This window comes from Catharus ustulatus, chromosome 7, assembly GCF_009819885.2.
Source record: "Catharus ustulatus isolate bCatUst1 chromosome 7, bCatUst1.pri.v2, whole genome shotgun sequence".
In the NCBI taxonomy this organism is placed as follows: Eukaryota; Metazoa; Chordata; class Aves; order Passeriformes; family Turdidae; genus Catharus; species Catharus ustulatus.
The window spans coordinates 17,683,423-17,701,454 of NC_046227.1; the positions used below are offsets into that span (position 1 = coordinate 17,683,423).

Here is an 18,032-nt window from a genome sequence, read left to right on the forward strand (position 1 = left end):
CATCAACGATCTGATTTTCTAAAGCTAATCCTGGCAAAAAGGGAACGTTACACAGAGCAGTATTTCAGAGGAGCGTGCTCCATCTTTTGGTTCATGCAGGCCACACAGCCCTTTATCAAAGCATTCTGAGAGCTGTAAGCAGTGAACCTTTCCCAGCACGTGACTGAATAAGTCAGTCACATGTCCAAATTGTGACCACAGATTACTCCACTTCAGTCATGTGAACAAAGCTGTAATTGCCTAACAGAAGGAGAGCTGCATGAAAAAAACCAGCGAAGAGCAGACTGTCAGAAAAAACCCCATCTCACACGAGATTCACACTTTGTATGCATCAGAGATACCTCTGGGAACAATGTCCCAAGGAACCAGCCCACACCCAGTTAAATTATCAGACAGAACTCTGCCTGATGGTTAAGCATCATTCTTTAACAACAAGCAAATCCCTCCCTCTCCTTGAGAAACAGCAGCGGTCTTTTGGACATTTATGGATGTGGCTCCAACAAGGCACAGAGTGAGCTGATCTAGTATGTGCTACAATTACAGAAAAGAAGCTCAAATAATTCTTTTTCTGAGGCCTTTGGTAGTGATGCTGACACTTGGGAGCAGTTAGTAAAGATAAGCAGTTGGCACTCAAAGTCCTCTTCAGTAATTACTGACCTAGAACTTAAGCAGCCTGCTTTTAGGTTCAAAAACTCAAAGCGTTTTTCTCCCCTCCCTTCTGTGGGGAGGATATGAGGAGTTATTAAGAGAATGACAATTATATGTCTGTTCATGTGGAAATCACATGTTGATGGATCTCAGTGTTCCCGATCCATTCTGTAGGAAAGCAACCCCTTGCTTTTAAAAGAGAGACCAAGAATGGATATTTCCTTTTCATATTATTGTTCTGTGGCTACTCTTTGACAATAAATTCTAGTTTAGAGCGCCTATATGGTCTAATTTGTCTTGGAATTAATCTCAGTCTCTCTGAAGTAGTAGCTAACTTTCTCCTGAGTTTAAAGAAACAAAGCTCTCCCTGGTACCTTTACTTGAGAAAAAAGCACAATTTCCTTTGCTTAACTATTCTTCAATGTTTCAAATATTTTCATAGGCAAAGGAAACAGATGTTAATCCTTGGTACTAAAGCTAGTATGCCCACAGGCTCTTTTCAGCCAGTTTTATGTACAACAGGATGGTCGCAAAGTCCATTTAAAGAAGGTAGCTCTCATAATCTACAAAAGCTTTGACTGTATAAAATACTTATTTAATCCCCTCCTTGTAGCAGCAGATTAATAGTGACAATGGTGTGGCTCTTTTAACTTTTTATTCTGTTTTCATGGTTAAACAGCACTGCTATTACCATATTATTACAGTACAGTCTTTATAGAGCTCAGCATTCAAGCCCGAAGGAAACAGATTAGGAAAGGTTTAACGTTAATTTAGAATGTGTTACTGCTGTTCCTACCCATGTTTTATGGATTAACTTATTCTTTACTTACACTTGTGTTTTCAACACAAGTAGGGCACAGAATTGGACCTTGAAATTTGTATTTCATAACGTGATGCTCACATACATCCAAAAGGGATTAAGTATTAACCTTTGAAAGAAAATATAAAACCCACAATTTTCCATGGCTACATTTTGCCATTTTACCATATTTCCTGTCACTGTCTTTAGTAGTCAGGCAAGTTAGCAGCATAGTAACTCTTGATTAAAAGGGAGAGAGAGAGATTTAGGTATAAATATATAAACCCACTGAAAAAAGACAATCCTCAGTATCTTTGTGAAGAAATGTGTCAATGATGTTATATCAGGATTGTTAGCCCCTAAAGAAATGCTAATTAACTTTGCAAAACAAGGCTGGGGTGGTGGTGCAGAAGTCAAACACATATTTAATTACCTTTGAATCAGCATCCCAACATTGGTGCATCAGTTCTGCAAAACTTCTGGGACAACTGCTTGGAATGGTTAATCTCTAATGGAAAGAAAACATACAAGTTACTGGAAGCATTTCCTTTTTAAGCTGCTACTAAGCAATTTCCTATGAGACCAATAGACTTCAAAGAATTAAAGCACACTTTCTCTTTTAAATACAATATAAAAAATGGAACATACTAGAAAGGAAAAGCAAAATTACTAACACTAGCAAGAAGCACAAATAATTTTAATAGACCTATAAGAAAGTAATGTATCTGATGTACCAATGGAGTTCCTTAAGAAAGCTCAGAGAGAGGCAGCAAAACCCAAGACAAACAGATTTTAATACTAAAACATCATCATTTGTGGAGGTTACTGCATAGTATTTTAAGATGCTTGTCAGATAGGCATAATGTACAGTCTGCCTTAATTCCTTTCTCCCACATAAATGATCTAGCTCTACAATACTATAATCACTCTTGACACACAAATAGCTGAAATATAGATTACATTAAGTGAGTTAAAAAGAGTTAAGTGAAGCTCTACATGACACAAGAGATGTTTCATGAGCCTGTGGTCAGCAGGATTAATGAGGACATGCAGATCTCAGAAAGCACTCACAGAGCACAGTGAACTCATAAATATTTCCTAATGACTGAAGACAAGGAGTTGCTGGTTATATCCAGGACTGACTACAGAGAATTAGTCTGAAGCTAGTTTGGTTTCATTTGCTGAGAGTTTTAAATTAGAAGATTCTTACATTAACAGCCTGCCTCCAGACTGGAAAGCCTAAAAGCAAAACCTTTCTCACATACACATACAGAGATACTGAAGCCTCTCCAGTTGACTGCACATGCTTCCAATATTACACACTTAAAGGGGATCCCTCTACTCTCACTAACACCGTTAAATGGCTTCAGATGTTTCATATTATATAAATAAATTTTTTAAAGTTAGATAGAAAACCAGTTTCTCAGTGAAAATGAGTCTAAATATAAGAGGGGTCAAGCTGGAAAAAGGTTGTTGTCCTTTATGAGGCAAGAACCAGGTATTACATTCCTGTTGAGACTAACCTACCAGGAAGACCCTCTCATCTGCCCTACTATTGCCATTTCAGAAGTAAAGTAGAGCAAGTTATGTCACTGTACCATTACATTACTGCAGTGTGAGCTGCAAAGCCTTACAAGACACAGCAGCCAAAAGCAAGAGTTAAAAAATTCTGCTCCAAAAGCATTTGAGCCCTGTAAGAACTGGAAACATGAGATACAGAGGCAGGGCACTGCAGAAGTCTGATTATTAATGTCATAACTTAACATGCAAGGGTTTCTGTGGAGGAAATACACAGAAATTTGTACAATGCGTAAGTTGTACTGGTGTCTGATCTCTAATTGAGTCATTACCCTAAAAATACACTGGCTAGTCTTGCTACAGTAGTGTCTGTAACCCCCACTGTTCCAGGAGGTAGACAAACAGTTGCAATCACCACTTGTCTCACTTGTGAAGAATGTCGCCTACCTAATATGTAATACAGAGGTAGCAGGTTCCAAATGTCATATTATAATAAAAAATACATTTCTCAGTAGCAATTTTTTAATGAGATAATGTCTAGCATAACTTGAACTCTCATGCTTTGCTTTTTTAAAAAAAATGGTTTTAAAAAATTTCTACCAGAATAAAAATAACACTGTGAAATTATGCATAGTGTCAAAGGAGATCCATATAGAAACATTCAGATCTACTCCATTTGCTGGCATCAGGCTTTACAAAGGGTATTTTTCACCTTATGCGATTATGCTTTGGCCTTAATCCCTCACTGATTTTAACAAAAGACTTGCAGTCCAAAAAATGGGGGAGTGACTCAACAGTAATCCAATTCTGTTGTGGACTGGAACCATGCAATCCCACTGATATCAACAGACTGAACTGAGAGTCGAACCTGACCCTTACACTTGTTTTGGGACACAGGAAACTGAGAAGAAAGGTAGCACAAGCTGAGTTTTACAAGGCTTATGCCGGACATGTTACCCATGTCATGGCCAGAAAAAATTACAAGTATGCAATGCCCTATAAGCTCCCTCACAGCCCTCTAAGGAAAGTGGTAGCAACAGGCTAGTGGTACCTGACAAGCAAAGAGCTGGCTCTGAGAATATCACCTTAGGTTTCTTCAGTCATGACTAAAATAGTCACGTCCACATTTTGTTCATACTGTTTTTTACACAATTCCTTGCTCTGGAAAACTGTAGAGAAATGTGTGTTGTAGTCTTGGACCTGTTTAAGCATGTGACTGCAGGTCTTTACAACATTCCCAATGCCACTCTGTACTCCTTACATAAAACTGCATGTGGTAGGCACAAGAACCTAATACTGTTGATGGAAGGCTTTTTGGTTCCTCCTTCAAAATGATGTGTGAGGCTTTTCCTAAACTAGGAGAAAGAGTGTCTTTGTGCCCCTTGCTCTGATAAATGCAGTAGAAGACTACATTCACAATCTTCACACTGCTAGTGTAGCATTTCCAACTAATTGGTATATCACAGTGTCACTCACTGGAATTAATCCAGTCCTCAAAAAGAAGAAAAAAGAGAAAGGGAAAAAAACACCAACAAAAAACATTAAACTAAGAGGAGGAAACCTAACTCCTCTGTTTAACTCTGAAGCATTTTGAGAAACAGTTTATGTAGAATAATAGAAATCTGTATTGTACAGCCAGTGCCTCGCCATTGTAATGTTTCCCAAGCTTCCGCTGTGTCTAGATAGAGGAGGTTTCATCTTTGTGGAGGATTTCCATGCTTGTCTGTGTGTGGTACAGTCACAACTTTAAATGTTTTTTAAATGTAGTTACTGTCTTTGATATCAAGGGACTATGTGTTCAGCTATACGCTCACATGTCCAACTAACTGAAAGCCTCAATTTGTGAGAAGAAGAAAAGCGAGGCTGGGGACACTGTACAAACGGTGTTTACACCACTGAAGTGCTTTTGAAATGGAAAGACTCTGCATGAGGAGGCTTGCAGCTATGCCACAGCCTTGCCGATACCAGTGAGGAGCTCATCTTCAATGTAGTGTTGAACGTAGGTGGCAAAACTGTAATTTCTCTCTTTTTTTAAAACTATTTTTTCTTCTTTTATTTTTGAAATTTTCATCTAAGCGGCAGTTTCTTGTACTATAGTGACTCCTGCTGGGAGAGTTAAGTTGAAGTAGCTGAAGGTCTCTTACAGATATATCAACTCCCGGCCAGTAAAAAGATGTCCTAAACGCAGGAGATGGAGTTAAACTGTTCCCCTACCTTGGACGCAATGGCTTCTTTCATCACTAAGAACAAACCCCTAGGTTTTACAATTGAGACTGAGAAACTAGTACAGTACTTGTACAATTTTTGATCTACAGCATCACGACGTGAAGCTGCAACAATTAGATGTAAAGGGTCCATTCATGAGGAATAACATCACTTTGACCCTTTGTGTTAGCTCCTACTGCTAATCTTTCCATACGCGTGAACTTACTTTCAATTTGAAGAAGATGAAAAAGTCTTTTGCAAAACCCCAATACTGTTTTCTGATCTATGTACCTGAATGTAGAAACGTAGTCTTACCTCGTTTTTTTCCACTACAAGCCAAGCTACTTGTAATCCTTCCAAGCCTTTAAAGGGGACCTCCCTTGTTAGCATCTCCCAGAGAACCTGGAAGAGAAAAAAAGAAAAGAATTTTTATTTCTGTACTTTGTATTTTAAATACATTATTAAACCTTGATACAGCACTATTCTGTATCCAATTACCAGGCAACCAGTTTTCATTTGCAGGAACTTGGACCAGTGTTTGTGTGCAAGATCCTCTCACAAAATTAATTTGAATGTTTCTGCTTTTTCCTCTACAGAAAAGCCAAGATGAAAAACTGGGCTGCTTTTTTACTATCTTTGTACATTATAAAGTTCCCATTTGGCAACTGGGACTTGGGAAGACAATGAACTCTTCCTCTCCTTCTCAGCTCCAAACAGACATATCTTTGCTTTGCAGTAATTTTTCATTTAAAAATATTTCTATGCGATTGCAACCAGTGAATATGATCCAAAAGGTATTTTGTTCCTATGATATGCCCATAAAAATATAATTTTGCAATCAAAACTGTAATTGTTTATCTCCAAGTATGTGATCATATTAAACCAAGCAATATATAGCATATAAAAATTACTCTTTTCTACTCGAGTTTTTATTGACATACTGTCCTTAGATATTGAAAGATCTCCTAATTTTGCATGCTTTTTAAAGCCTTTTGGTTACACAGTACCCAAGAATCTAAGCTACTCTGTAGAAAAGAGTTTGGCATCAACAAAAAGGCTTCAAGTCAATGAATCCAACTTGTTTTTCTGCCATTGGGACAACGTATTGGAATTCAACCAAGTTAATAGCACTTTGTACCTCCACTTGTATATGTCCCCTTTTTTTAAAAGCAGAACTTACATATACACATCTTGTTGCAAATATCTACAAACCTCTTCTTCTGCTTATATATTGAGTGAAACAACAAAAAAATCTTTAATGCAGGATTTGCCAAAATGCATTAAGATCCTTATGCAAGTCTCTATATCCTTACTGTTTGGGTTAGTGCCCAGGTTTATTCCAGCTGCATAATTTTGAATGGATTGTGGACAGCTATGAAGATAACGAGAAAGCAAATGCAACAATATTGGCAGATGGAGGTCAAGCAAAAAAATGCAATGAAGCAGAGTTTGGCCTTTAATCAAGTGAACAGGGTACTCCAACAATAGACCTATTTGAATAATGCTGCTTGAGTCAGAAGACTGATTTGTAGAGGTAAGAGTATCTTGGAAAAATAAGAACAGTTTTTCTGAGAATAAGAAATATATGGGCAAAGCTATCACAGACATATTCAATTATCCTGTTACCCTCAGTTCAATCCTTTCAGAATGAAAAAACGGCACCTCAGTTGTAACTCAAATTATCACCTCTCTACTGATAGAGAAGGAAATGTCATTGTGAGAAAAGGAAAAAATTTACCAGTCCCATGTACTTTGGACAAAAAAGCAGTGTATAAAACAGTCAGTGTAAAACAAAGGCTCCTGGACCAAATCAAATGTGGTTGAGCAGTCTTGCAGAACAACCTCATCTATTGGGACTGTACCATGAAACTATGGAGGAAAAAACTCAAGTTTGCACATCAGATAGAGCAGTATCTAAATAGCCTTCCAAGTAAAGAACATATTAAAATACATGTTAAATGTCTTCAAGAGCCTAGAGCTGGAAAACTACTGCTGTGCTACCTTCCTTTCAGAAGACCAAATTGTAAGAGCTGTCTTGTTTCATTCATGCATATTTGCTTGTGCAGAACATTTTGCACCGAATTCTTTTATCATGACACCTTTAGTGTTTATTTCCACTGCCCAAACAGATCACTGCCTCCCTAAACCAACAGTGCTAGCTAAAAACTCTTCCAAGACTGCACATAGTTGAAGAGAAAACCAGCAATTTGACACAATATTAAGAAGGATTTTTCTTAATCATTTACTTTTACTCATAAATGAAAGCAAAATATCTAAAAGTCTGATGTTGGAAAGCTTTGTATTTGCATACACAGGTTTAGAAAATATTTTAACAACAGTGGAATTTTCATATTCAGGCCAAATATATAGAGAAAGACTTTCCTTCCAATGGTGACATGTCTCTATGTTCAGTTTTACAGGAGTTTCAACTCCTTCTCATGGATTAGCTACCCTGAATCATCAGCTAAGGTGAATGATTGCATCAGCAGTCTTCTAAAAAGCAGCAAATGGGTACCATCTGCCTTCTTATTTGCCTCTTCCTCTCCCCAGGGTGATTCAGCAGCAGACAAGGACCTCAACCTAACCCACCCCAGCCTCTTTATTGTGAGGTATACTCTCTTCCTTTTTAAGAACTGGCTCCCCAGCTCACTTCATATGGAAATCAATTTATCTTTCCTTTCTGGTGTATAATCTAATTGAGACTGACATGGTTAACTCTCCCACTTGTGATAGTGAAGATCACCTGCTTTCCCAATTACATCATATTTCTGTGATGATGGACAGCAGGTGCTCAGAGAGAAAACAGCCAAGCTAGAAACAATGATGAAAAACAAAGCAAGGCCATTTAATATAGTTTATAGGCTTGTAAGCTGCAGCCTCAGAAGATGTTGGATTCATCTTTGCAAACAGAGGAACAGAAAGGAAAGATAAATGTATCAATGTTCACCCTATACACAAACCTGAGAATAAGAAATGCATATAAGAAATACATGTTCTTCAGAAAAAGCTCGCACACTTAATTCTGTCGGCTCAGCTGTGCATTTCAATTCCTATCCTCTCAACTATGTGACAGTAACCCAAAGGAAATATTAAAGCTACAACATCTCTCTACGGCACCCCCGACCCCACACCAATGCAAAGTCAACAAAGATTCAAACTGCCATTTGGATGGGGAATATTCAAGTAAGTAATCTCAGGAAAAGAAAATGCTCTGAACATCTTCACTGGAAAAAAAACAAAAAGCTTTGTCTGGTAGGAAACTGTTCACAGACAGTGGTCAGGAGCCACAGTTAGCAGAGGTACAGCACATGCATTAGCATTGCACTCACAGAGGTACTGCCCTTAGGTGTGAAAATTAGGTCTGTCTTCTCTGCATTGATCCAACTGCAGTTAAAGATCGCATCATTCTTTTCAAAAAGAGTAAGGGATAACCCCTGGAGCTGGCCAACATTCCCTCTATAAATAACATATGTTCTCATAACTAAAGCAGTGTTTGAACAGCTGCTACATTTAATGGCAGTCTCTGTGCCACCAATAGCCAATTAATGGTTTTACTTATTTGTTCTTGCAAGTGATAAAATAATTCAGCTACATCGGATAAGCTTTCTGTGATTAAACACATTTATACTGATACACAAACACACGCTGTGGTGCACGACAAACAATTCTGCCAGGATAACACATTTTGAACATATGTCTTCATGATTTTGAACAGTTTTTAGAGTGACACTGTCATTCCACATACACTTTCCTATCTGGCAGAGATAGAAGAAATGACAGAGATGGCAAGGAATAATTTTTGAGCAACACACAGTGACATACAAGTCAGTTTCAGGGTTGATCACTTCTAACACTTGGTTTCAGTTGTTTAGAGTACAGACTTGGATCAGAAAAGAGAACTACAGCATAGCTGAAGGAAAGTGTAAGATCTGTTTTTGTGTGGTAATAAATTCTCCTGGAAAATTTAGCTTTAGCATTTCATGACAGTATTATAAATTATTGACTATGTATCTCAGAATACATAGGCCTGTTTAACCATCCACGAAGAGCAGGACAAGCTAATCTAAACATTAGCTATAAACATGTATACAGCTGTTCACAAAAAGGAAAATTCATTTCAGCTGAAGCAGCAGCTCAGACCTATGAGGCTGCAGAAAGACTTCAATACTTCATGGACAAAAGCTCTCGCACAGCTTAAGAAGAATATTAAAAATCACAGATTGGTTTGTAGAATGAAAAGACTGTCAGATAAAAAAATAGAAGAAAGGAAATTAAAGAAAACCATGGGAAAGATGACAAATATTGCAAATGAAATATCTATTCCTAGCATCTTACTAGTTTACATTTGAAAGGATTCTGTTCTTTGTTAAGAGGACTTTAACTGAAGTAAAGCAGATTTGTCTCTCTAGCACAAAAGCTGCTGGCAAGTGTTATGCTTCAAAAAGGGATTCTTTACATTTTGTTTTTACAGATGATAATAACTTAAAGAGACAAAAATACCCTTTTTCAGATTTCTTGTTTTCAGACCCCTAGCTAATTCTCTGGTAGTCATAACAATTATTATAGGGAGATTCCAACTTTTAATGTTATATTCAGGCCATTTCTTACTGGTATAACCCCCTAATATCAGTTATTTTAGAAACAGATAACTTGGGCCACTGCCATTCTTCATTCCTACCTCTCCATCGCCTCTGAAAATTATGGTGTTCCAAGACTGGAGTTATAAAAAGAATAATAACTCTTCAGGGTTTATGAATTCATAAGCTTCTACACACAGTAGAACACATTAGTTCAAAAATAATATATTAAAAAATTGTGGGTCATTACTAGACATTCTAAAGTAGCACTAAACACCCATAACAATGTTAAAATACTCTGGTAACACTGAACTGTTTTCAAAGGGAAGGTAGTTCAGTTCTACCTAAAAGCACAGAACTGTCAAAGGGACCTATCTTCTTGAATGAGGTAAAATAAACTTTGCACAACATACTGTTTCCAAAGCACTGTTAATACTTGACCTGGTAAGATATTAAATTTCTTTACCTTCTCCTCCTTTGAAAACATTACACAAAGTTAATTCAAACTAGGATGACTATGTGAGCAGTTTGAACTAAAATACCATGTTTGGATTTTTTCCTCTAACATTGTTGTTCTGTTTTGAAACTGGAATGTTTCCCTTCAGTGGATGTGATTGCTTCCAGTAACAGTTTACATTAACATTTAAATTTGTTAGCTTATGTTCTCTTACTCTTTGTGACCTAGTTCAGTTAAGCAAGCGAAGATTTTGAATCTGACAATATAGGCTCCTTGCAAACTTTTACTGTTAAGTGGTCACATCATGTCTCCAAGATTTTTCTCACTATAAACAACTGTTTGGCAAAAAGTTAAAGTCACCCCCCACTGAGACATCAGCTTAGCTATGTATAGCCATAGGTGCTAGCTTAAAACCTCACATCTATCTCCTCCCATTCCTCAAAGACAAAGGGACAATACTTGACAGGCAGTGAAGAACTTCTCATTCTGCCACCCACTGTTGAATACAAACAGAAAAATGGTTAATGCACCAATATGCATGGAAACTACAGCCCCACTCCCTTTCCTTTCTTCCCCAAGTACTCTTTACTGTCCTCTTCCAGAGAAGTCGCAACTTATGTGACCAGTAGGGCTATTTCTAGTCTACTTCATACTGCAGAGCAAAACTAAATTAGAGTTTAATAGTGGACAGAGTAAAGTAATTCATATTACTGAATCTGAAAACCTGACATTCTTATGAACTATAACTGATTCCTCACCCTTCAGAAAAGCAGTGCTGGGCTTATATATTTTCAGATGGGGTCTATTCTCACAATAGTGATAGCAGTGTCTTTTAAACAATTGATCATAGAGCAGTTGCTTTTTAATAAAATCAATGACATTCTATTTTGAGGTAAGTGGAATGCTAATGGTTTCATCCTGTTACACCCCTATTACAAGACAACCTTTTACTCCTTGGTTCCACAAAAAAAAACCCACAAGCAGAGATTCATGATTTAGCATGTTCAGCAGCTCCTGAAAGCCTATGGACATAGACTGAATAATTGTGGCAAAACATGCACTTGCTACGCTGGCATGCTGCTAAGCTAAGCAGATGTTACAAAACATGCAAGATACTATGTTCTTCTTATCACTTTCAAGCATATAATTATAAATTATGGATCTTATGAGTTTTAGAAGGAAGTGTGGTGTTTTTTGTTGTTCTTATTTAGAATTGCTGCTCTTGCACCACATGGATTCTGTCCTACTGAAGAGCTGTCACAATGCATAGTGAGATGAGGCACTCACCACTCCGTACGAGTACGTATCACATGTTTCAGACACTGGAAGACTTTGAATAACTTCTGGGGCCATCCATGGGAAAGTGCCCACTAATGACATGTGTGTTGTGTGGGAGTGGAATCTTGAGGCACCAAAATCACAGATCTGGCAAAAATAAATAAAATATTAAACTGGTATTAAAAGTATTGATCTCATTCATCAGACATTGAAATATCCAGTAAAGCAGCAGCATCTCTCTACAAATAATTAAAGTGTTCATACCTTCAACACGCCATCAGCAGCTATAACAACTGAAAATGAAAAAACAAAAGGTTACAAGAATGCAAAAAACAAGACAAATACATTTTTACAGCAAAATACTTCATTTTTCAGTAAGACAAATGACCCTAAGGTGAGCCAGCATCTGAATGTGCACAGCTGTCCTGGTTTCTCTGAGAAGCTGACAGAACATCTGCTGAATACCTACAAGCCTCTGAAGAAATGCAAAACTTTTCAGGCCTTACTGAGTTAAAAGACAGCTACACAGATGAACTTCATTCTCCCCAGTACAGTTGGGTTTAACAAGAAGCGCTCTGGAAGAGTCATTAATAAATGGAGAAAACCTACAACAGAAGTGAGACCTACTTGTTTCTTGACTATTATCTCCCTGTGTACATTATTAAAATCTGTGCCTCTCCTATCCCACCACTAGTAATAGAAGCTGCATCTAAAAGGCAATGTTCAGTAAATTTTAGAAACTACTGTCAACTGCTAATTACAGACTCCATACTGAATGTGTATCACTCAAAAGCCTGAATATCTGTCAGACCTCAAGAAAGGTCACAGTAAAGACAAGATTTTCTGATAAGAAATAATAGGCCTTATCTAGTCTGATGTGTCAGCCAGCCTTTCCTGGTACTCAACCTTTCCAAGTAGAAAAAAGAAATGAGAAGTGCCCAGGCAATATCTGAAAGCTTCATCAGTTTTTACAGCAAATCATGGCCAGCAAGACACAGGTTGAAAGAGCCTTCCACAGTGCTCTAGATGATGCCAGATCTGTAATGAACTTCAGAGAGGTTCTGGATGGGGAGGAGGGAACAGGCTTTTCTGTGCCTCAAAAAGTGCAGCTTTGATGACAACAAAAGCATTAGTTAGTTCTGCTCGTTCACAAAGCTCAGGCACAGATTTAAATGCCACATTAACAGGTAACAGTAAATGCAGAGTGTTTCAGTGTTTTGCTACTTTACCATTCCTGGACTTCAGGTCCCTGTGGATAACTTTGACTGGAGCTTCCATGTGTAAATAGTGCATTCCTATACAAAACAAAGGAACAATCTAATTAGACAGGCTGAGCAGGGCCATCACATATCTGCAGACATTATTCATGATTCCCACCAGTTGTACTCATTATGAATTGCCATACCTGTGTACCATATTGGTATGCTGAAGGAGAAGTAAAGCTTTCCCTAATCTACCTTGAGTAAAAAGCACTAAGCAAAGCTCACATATCTCTCAGAGCATGTATATGGATATGTTAATATTTTTTAACATCACATGTAGTTATTTTCTCTAACTATAGAGTTAAGGAGATGTCTACACAATTAAACTTTTTTTTAAATTTACTTTTTTTTTCATTAGTTTACACGAATTCTTGTGTGGTACGTCATAGAGAACACAAAGGATGGGACAACTTATTCTACATTATTATATGAAGAATTTCAGTATGTTTGCTGAGAATAACCCCTTAGCTTCCCTAAATGCCCAAATTAAATAAATGTAAGGGCAATTATGCACTTTACCTCATAATTATTCTACATCAGTAAAATTACCCTCTTGGGACTTAGGGGTACACCAGAACTGACTCAGAGAAGCCATTTTCACTCCAGCATATTTTTAATTCATAATAAACAAGGAATATATTAAAAAGAACAGTGAATGGGTTTTGCTTTTTTATTTATGTAAGTTTGATTGGTTTTGTTACCATCTGAATAAGGAATACTAGGAAGGCTTTCCTGACTAAGGAAGGCTGTACATTTGCTGGCTGTGTTAGGCAGTATACACCACTCCTTTTGCTTACCTTTAGCTATGTCAGTGGCCCAGGTCATGATATGATCCATATCCATCTCTTCACTTTTGTTACTATTAATGTAATCAAACAGTGAGCCAGCAGAAGCATACTCTGTTAAAAAACAGTAACAAACAAGATGTTTAAAAACATTGCACCTAACTTGAAAGATGTAATAGAAACTCTGCCAGTTCCAGAAAGCAAGTCAACCTCTGGCTTAATGACAAAGAATTTGGGTCAAACAGCCTAATATAATTACCAGTGTAGTAGAAGAGTACTGTGTATAAGTGATGCCCCATAACAAAACGTAATTTTTTTTTTAAGTAAAGCCACACGTTAAGGGTTTCCGAAGGGTTTCCAAAGTAGACAGTTTCCTATTTCCCCAAGGAGAAACAGAACAGCAGATGAAATCATTTGTTCATGAAAAAACAGAAGGATGAAACTACAAGTCTAACCCTGAGATAAGCAGGACAGATTTCCTTATGCTGCAGGTCATCTACAGCAGTTTAAAGGCTGTAGCTCTTCTGCTCATTATTTATTAAATAAGCTTCATCTTATTTATAATTCATTAACGTTTCACCAAAAACACAACAGAGGCTCATAAGATGAAGCAGCTGATACATTTTCTTTTATCTGTTTGCAATGACAGGGCAGGCACTACCACCCAGTGCAGCCCAAGTAGCACAAAGACCAGGGGTATACAAGGAGCAACTTAAGCCTTTTGTCCCTCTCTCCTAAGGCTATTCAATGTGCTTCTCAGGCAGAATTTAGAACCTATCTAAAAGACTCTCAAAATCTTCATATCATTTCAAAGTAGCCACAAAATCATCCTTTATTACTACATCCTAAAATCAGCCTTTAAAACTACAACGTGTCTGAATTTTGCTAATAATAATATTAATCAATGATTGATACATGATAGGGTAAATGCATACAAAAATTTCCATTTTTCCTAACCAAATAAATCAAAAACACTGGGAGATCATTGCATGGGGAAGGAAACTGAGACCCAACTGAATCTGCAGCCTAGAACATGGCAGGCCAGATGGGAAGACTCCAGTACTAAATGAAAGGAGAAAATAGCTAGTCCTTTGAAAGTAAACACTCAAGTGGCAAGTCAGCTTTGGATCACTGCTGCACAACCTCCCAATGAAAGGACAAACGTGTTGCTTCTGATGTCACCGAGAGAGGAGTAAGCTGCTGACCTGCACATTTCCACAATTAAAACAGAAGCTTTTTTTACCCATGAGGTCATCATCTGTCTTATAAATGGATTCTTCAGGAACAGGTTGGCTGCATGTTTTGCATGCCTTTACAATGCATAATTTGATCCACCAGGGTCAGGGACAACTCAGCTCCTCCAGCCCTTTGCCACTTTGTGTGAACAGAGGCAAGTAAGCTTCAATCAACAAAGCTCCACTGTTAGTATTTCTTCCGTGCACTTACCGTGCCACAGATATTTACTAGGTGCTTGTGGATTTGGAAATCATATTGCAAGAACAATGTTTTGTCAATAATGGAAAAAAAATATTTGTTTTAGAAAGAAAAGCTCTGATTGCCTTACTGGACCAACCCTGTGATAGGCTGTGGCATACATATGGTTCTGTGCAATGGGAGCACAAGCTCTGAGAACCTTTTGGGATGAGGCAGCTGTGGCCAAAGCCAAATCTGAAAGCTACATAATGAGACTGCTGCTGACAGTAATGGCCAGTAACATCTAGAATGGTGTGATCCATGACATCAGCTCACTGGGCAGCAGGATGAGCTGGAACACTGACATACAGGAAAACATTTTTTTAATTCCAGCTGTAGCCCTTCTCAGAGAACTCTTTAACAATCCCATGTAAGACATTACATGCAGCTAATGCTCAGTACATGCCAATTACTTGGCTGAATGCTCTCATCTCCATGACTCTGAAGAAACATTAATGTCTCAAGATTTCTTCTTATTTGGGATTTTCTCTCTCAAGAAACAAATCTCTGACTAAACACAGGATTGTCTGCAACACTGAAGGCCATCCAGAAGATCACAAAACGAAAATCCCTCTAAAAGATATTTGAAGCATAATTAACATTTCTTTTATCAGTAGCCATTCTCTCATTTGAAAATGGTGTGGGGAAATGGAGCCTTGCTTCCATTCCAACCCACAGGAATTCAGTCTCCTTAGAAATTGCATGGAGAATCAACATAGGTTGCTAAAAAGGCCCCAAACCTTTTTCTTCCTTAGTCACGTGTGATCAGAGTTCCTTGTGGAACAGAGCTGTTGAACTACACACCATAGTCTCTCTCACAGGCAGTTAGAGTCCCCATTCTCAACAGCAGTGAGTTACTTTAGTTGATGTCTGTCCAGTGACTGCTAAGTAGGTCATATGTCCTCCAAACATGACCTTTTGTGAGATCAAGCTGAAGACTTCTGATGCAGACATCATCCCAGGTCACTGATGACATCTCTCCTTTGCTACTCTGTTTGCTGGTTTATACTTACATTAAAAAGGATAGTAAAATTACATTTCTTGATTTATTAGCTTTCTATTAATTTTATTGCTTCCAGAAGGAATTCAAGCTCCTGTCTATATGCCATCATCAGTGCATTTCTGAGTGGTGTGGACTGTGGTCACCCCAAGCACCTCTGGAATGCTGACTGCCACACCATGATCTCCAGTAGGCTGACATGCCTGGAGTAAGCAAAGCTCCCCATGCCCTGAAATGTGCTGCATTTCAGATTACACTGCCATCTGCTGTGATAACCAGAAGTCTAAGAGGCAGGTAGAAATAACTGAATTTTCACAAGATCTGATCACCATCTAAGAACCAATAAAAACCTGACCAGCAGTGGCTCAAATTGGTATTAGATTGTGCCACCTGCAAAAGACTACTCTTCACACTGAATTTGAAAGGTTACAGACATGCCAAAACATGTCTCCTAATCCATGCTTTCAAACATTTGTTTGAGCAGTTGGGAAATTTCTTTGCTTTGGGTTTACTTTCTACTCCTACCATACGTAGTTTGTCCTATACAAGAAAGGGAGAAAATTCTGTATCTGGACCGTCTCCCAAGATAACAGCAGGAAGCTTAAAGCGGTGATAGAAAAAAAACCAAAAAAACCCACACCAACAAAAACCCCCAACGGTACCACAAAAACCAACTTCTGCGTAATTCTAGGAATGTCAAAACAAACAAAACCTAGTTTCCAATGTATAAAGGGAGTTGTCCTACAAGATCTTATAAACCCTTAACTCTATTTCAACCTCTTCCCATTATGAACCTCATAGTGCAATTTCTCCTACTTTCAATCCAGGCAGAACTCACGGGGCAGCTTTGCTCTGAGCAGACACCCAGCCCACCTTTTTCACAGAACCAGCCAGAATTTTTTATTATGAAAACCTCTACTTTTGTGACACGTCAGTTAAAATGGAAAAGCAATTCTCTAAACAGGGTAAGAGAACACAGTGAAAGGTACTGTTTAAAGGAGTGCTGCATCTCTGCACTAGGAACACCTGCCTCCATGCTGCCTCGAGCTATGCTCCAGCACTCCCACTTACCTGGAGGCAGGTAGTGCCAAGCACTCTTAACATGTAAAGAAGACCAGAACAATCAGTGAAATACCGCAATTGGGTAACACTGGAGATAATCTTGTAAAATTGTAGCTTTACAGAGTCAAAAAAAAGGTCAGACAAAAATCCTTACCGGTAACTATGCCATAATTTGGAGGTTCAATGACAGCTCCATAGAACTGAATGATGTTTTTGTGACTGAGCACACTTAGTATTTCTGCCTGTTGAAAACAAACAAATAAACAAGTTAGACAATTTGGAATGGGTCGTTTATTATGATAGCTTATTTCATACCCCTGTGGCTATACACATACAGCATATAATATATATATAATATATATATAAGCACACACATGTCTAGGAAAGTCTGTTCACAAATGCTTAGCATTTGAAAATCTAGTAAGAGAGCTTGGCAGATGAATGCTTTGTATGTTTGGGGGGTGGGAAAAATAAATTTCAGATTATTCTTTCGTGGCCAAGGCACTGATGTAGGAAGTTATGTCTTTGGAAAAACTGAAGATCTTGGAAAACTTTATTCCAAGAAAGAACTGGGATTTTTGGCAGAGCAGCAGCAGTCCTATCCAGAATTTGTGTTTATGCACAAAGTACCATGGGTTCAGCGAGTTCAGTGCTCCAGGCTGTTACAGCATACCATGCACACACAGCTCCATCCAATGTTTACTGGAAATGTGGAATTTCCAAGCATGCGCTGTGGAGTCTGATTAAATACACAGAGCAAGCATGCCTGAGATTGCCAAATACCCAGCAGTGCAGTTGAAACTGCTCCTCAAAGCAGACTACAGATGTTTAGCAGTTCTGGATAAATATACAAAACCTTCCAATTCTAGTTGAACAATGCTGCTGGGTTTGAGCAAGAGACTGCAAGACAATGAGACTGTATCTACAGAAATTAAGACATGTACGCTCTGTGGTTTTTGAGAAAAAAG

General features: G+C 38.1%; 1 protein-coding gene across 1 annotated transcript in view; it reads right to left on the reverse strand.

Annotated features, from left to right (window-relative positions):
• MAP3K20 (mitogen-activated protein kinase kinase kinase 20) overlaps positions 1 to 18,032 on the reverse strand; it is a 66,831-nt gene that overhangs the window by 18,842 nt on the left and 29,957 nt on the right. The window contains exons 3-9 of the mRNA XM_033064612.1: positions 17,219 to 17,306; positions 13,542 to 13,643; positions 12,712 to 12,777; positions 11,747 to 11,775; positions 11,492 to 11,629; positions 5,486 to 5,572; positions 1,881 to 1,955 (exon numbers count right to left, since the gene is read on the reverse strand). Of these exons, the coding sequence (XP_032920503.1) occupies positions 1,881 to 1,955; positions 5,486 to 5,572; positions 11,492 to 11,629; positions 11,747 to 11,775; positions 12,712 to 12,777; positions 13,542 to 13,643; positions 17,219 to 17,306 (585 nt within the window). The remainder of the gene's footprint in view (positions 1 to 1,880; positions 1,956 to 5,485; positions 5,573 to 11,491; positions 11,630 to 11,746; positions 11,776 to 12,711; positions 12,778 to 13,541; positions 13,644 to 17,218; positions 17,307 to 18,032) is intronic.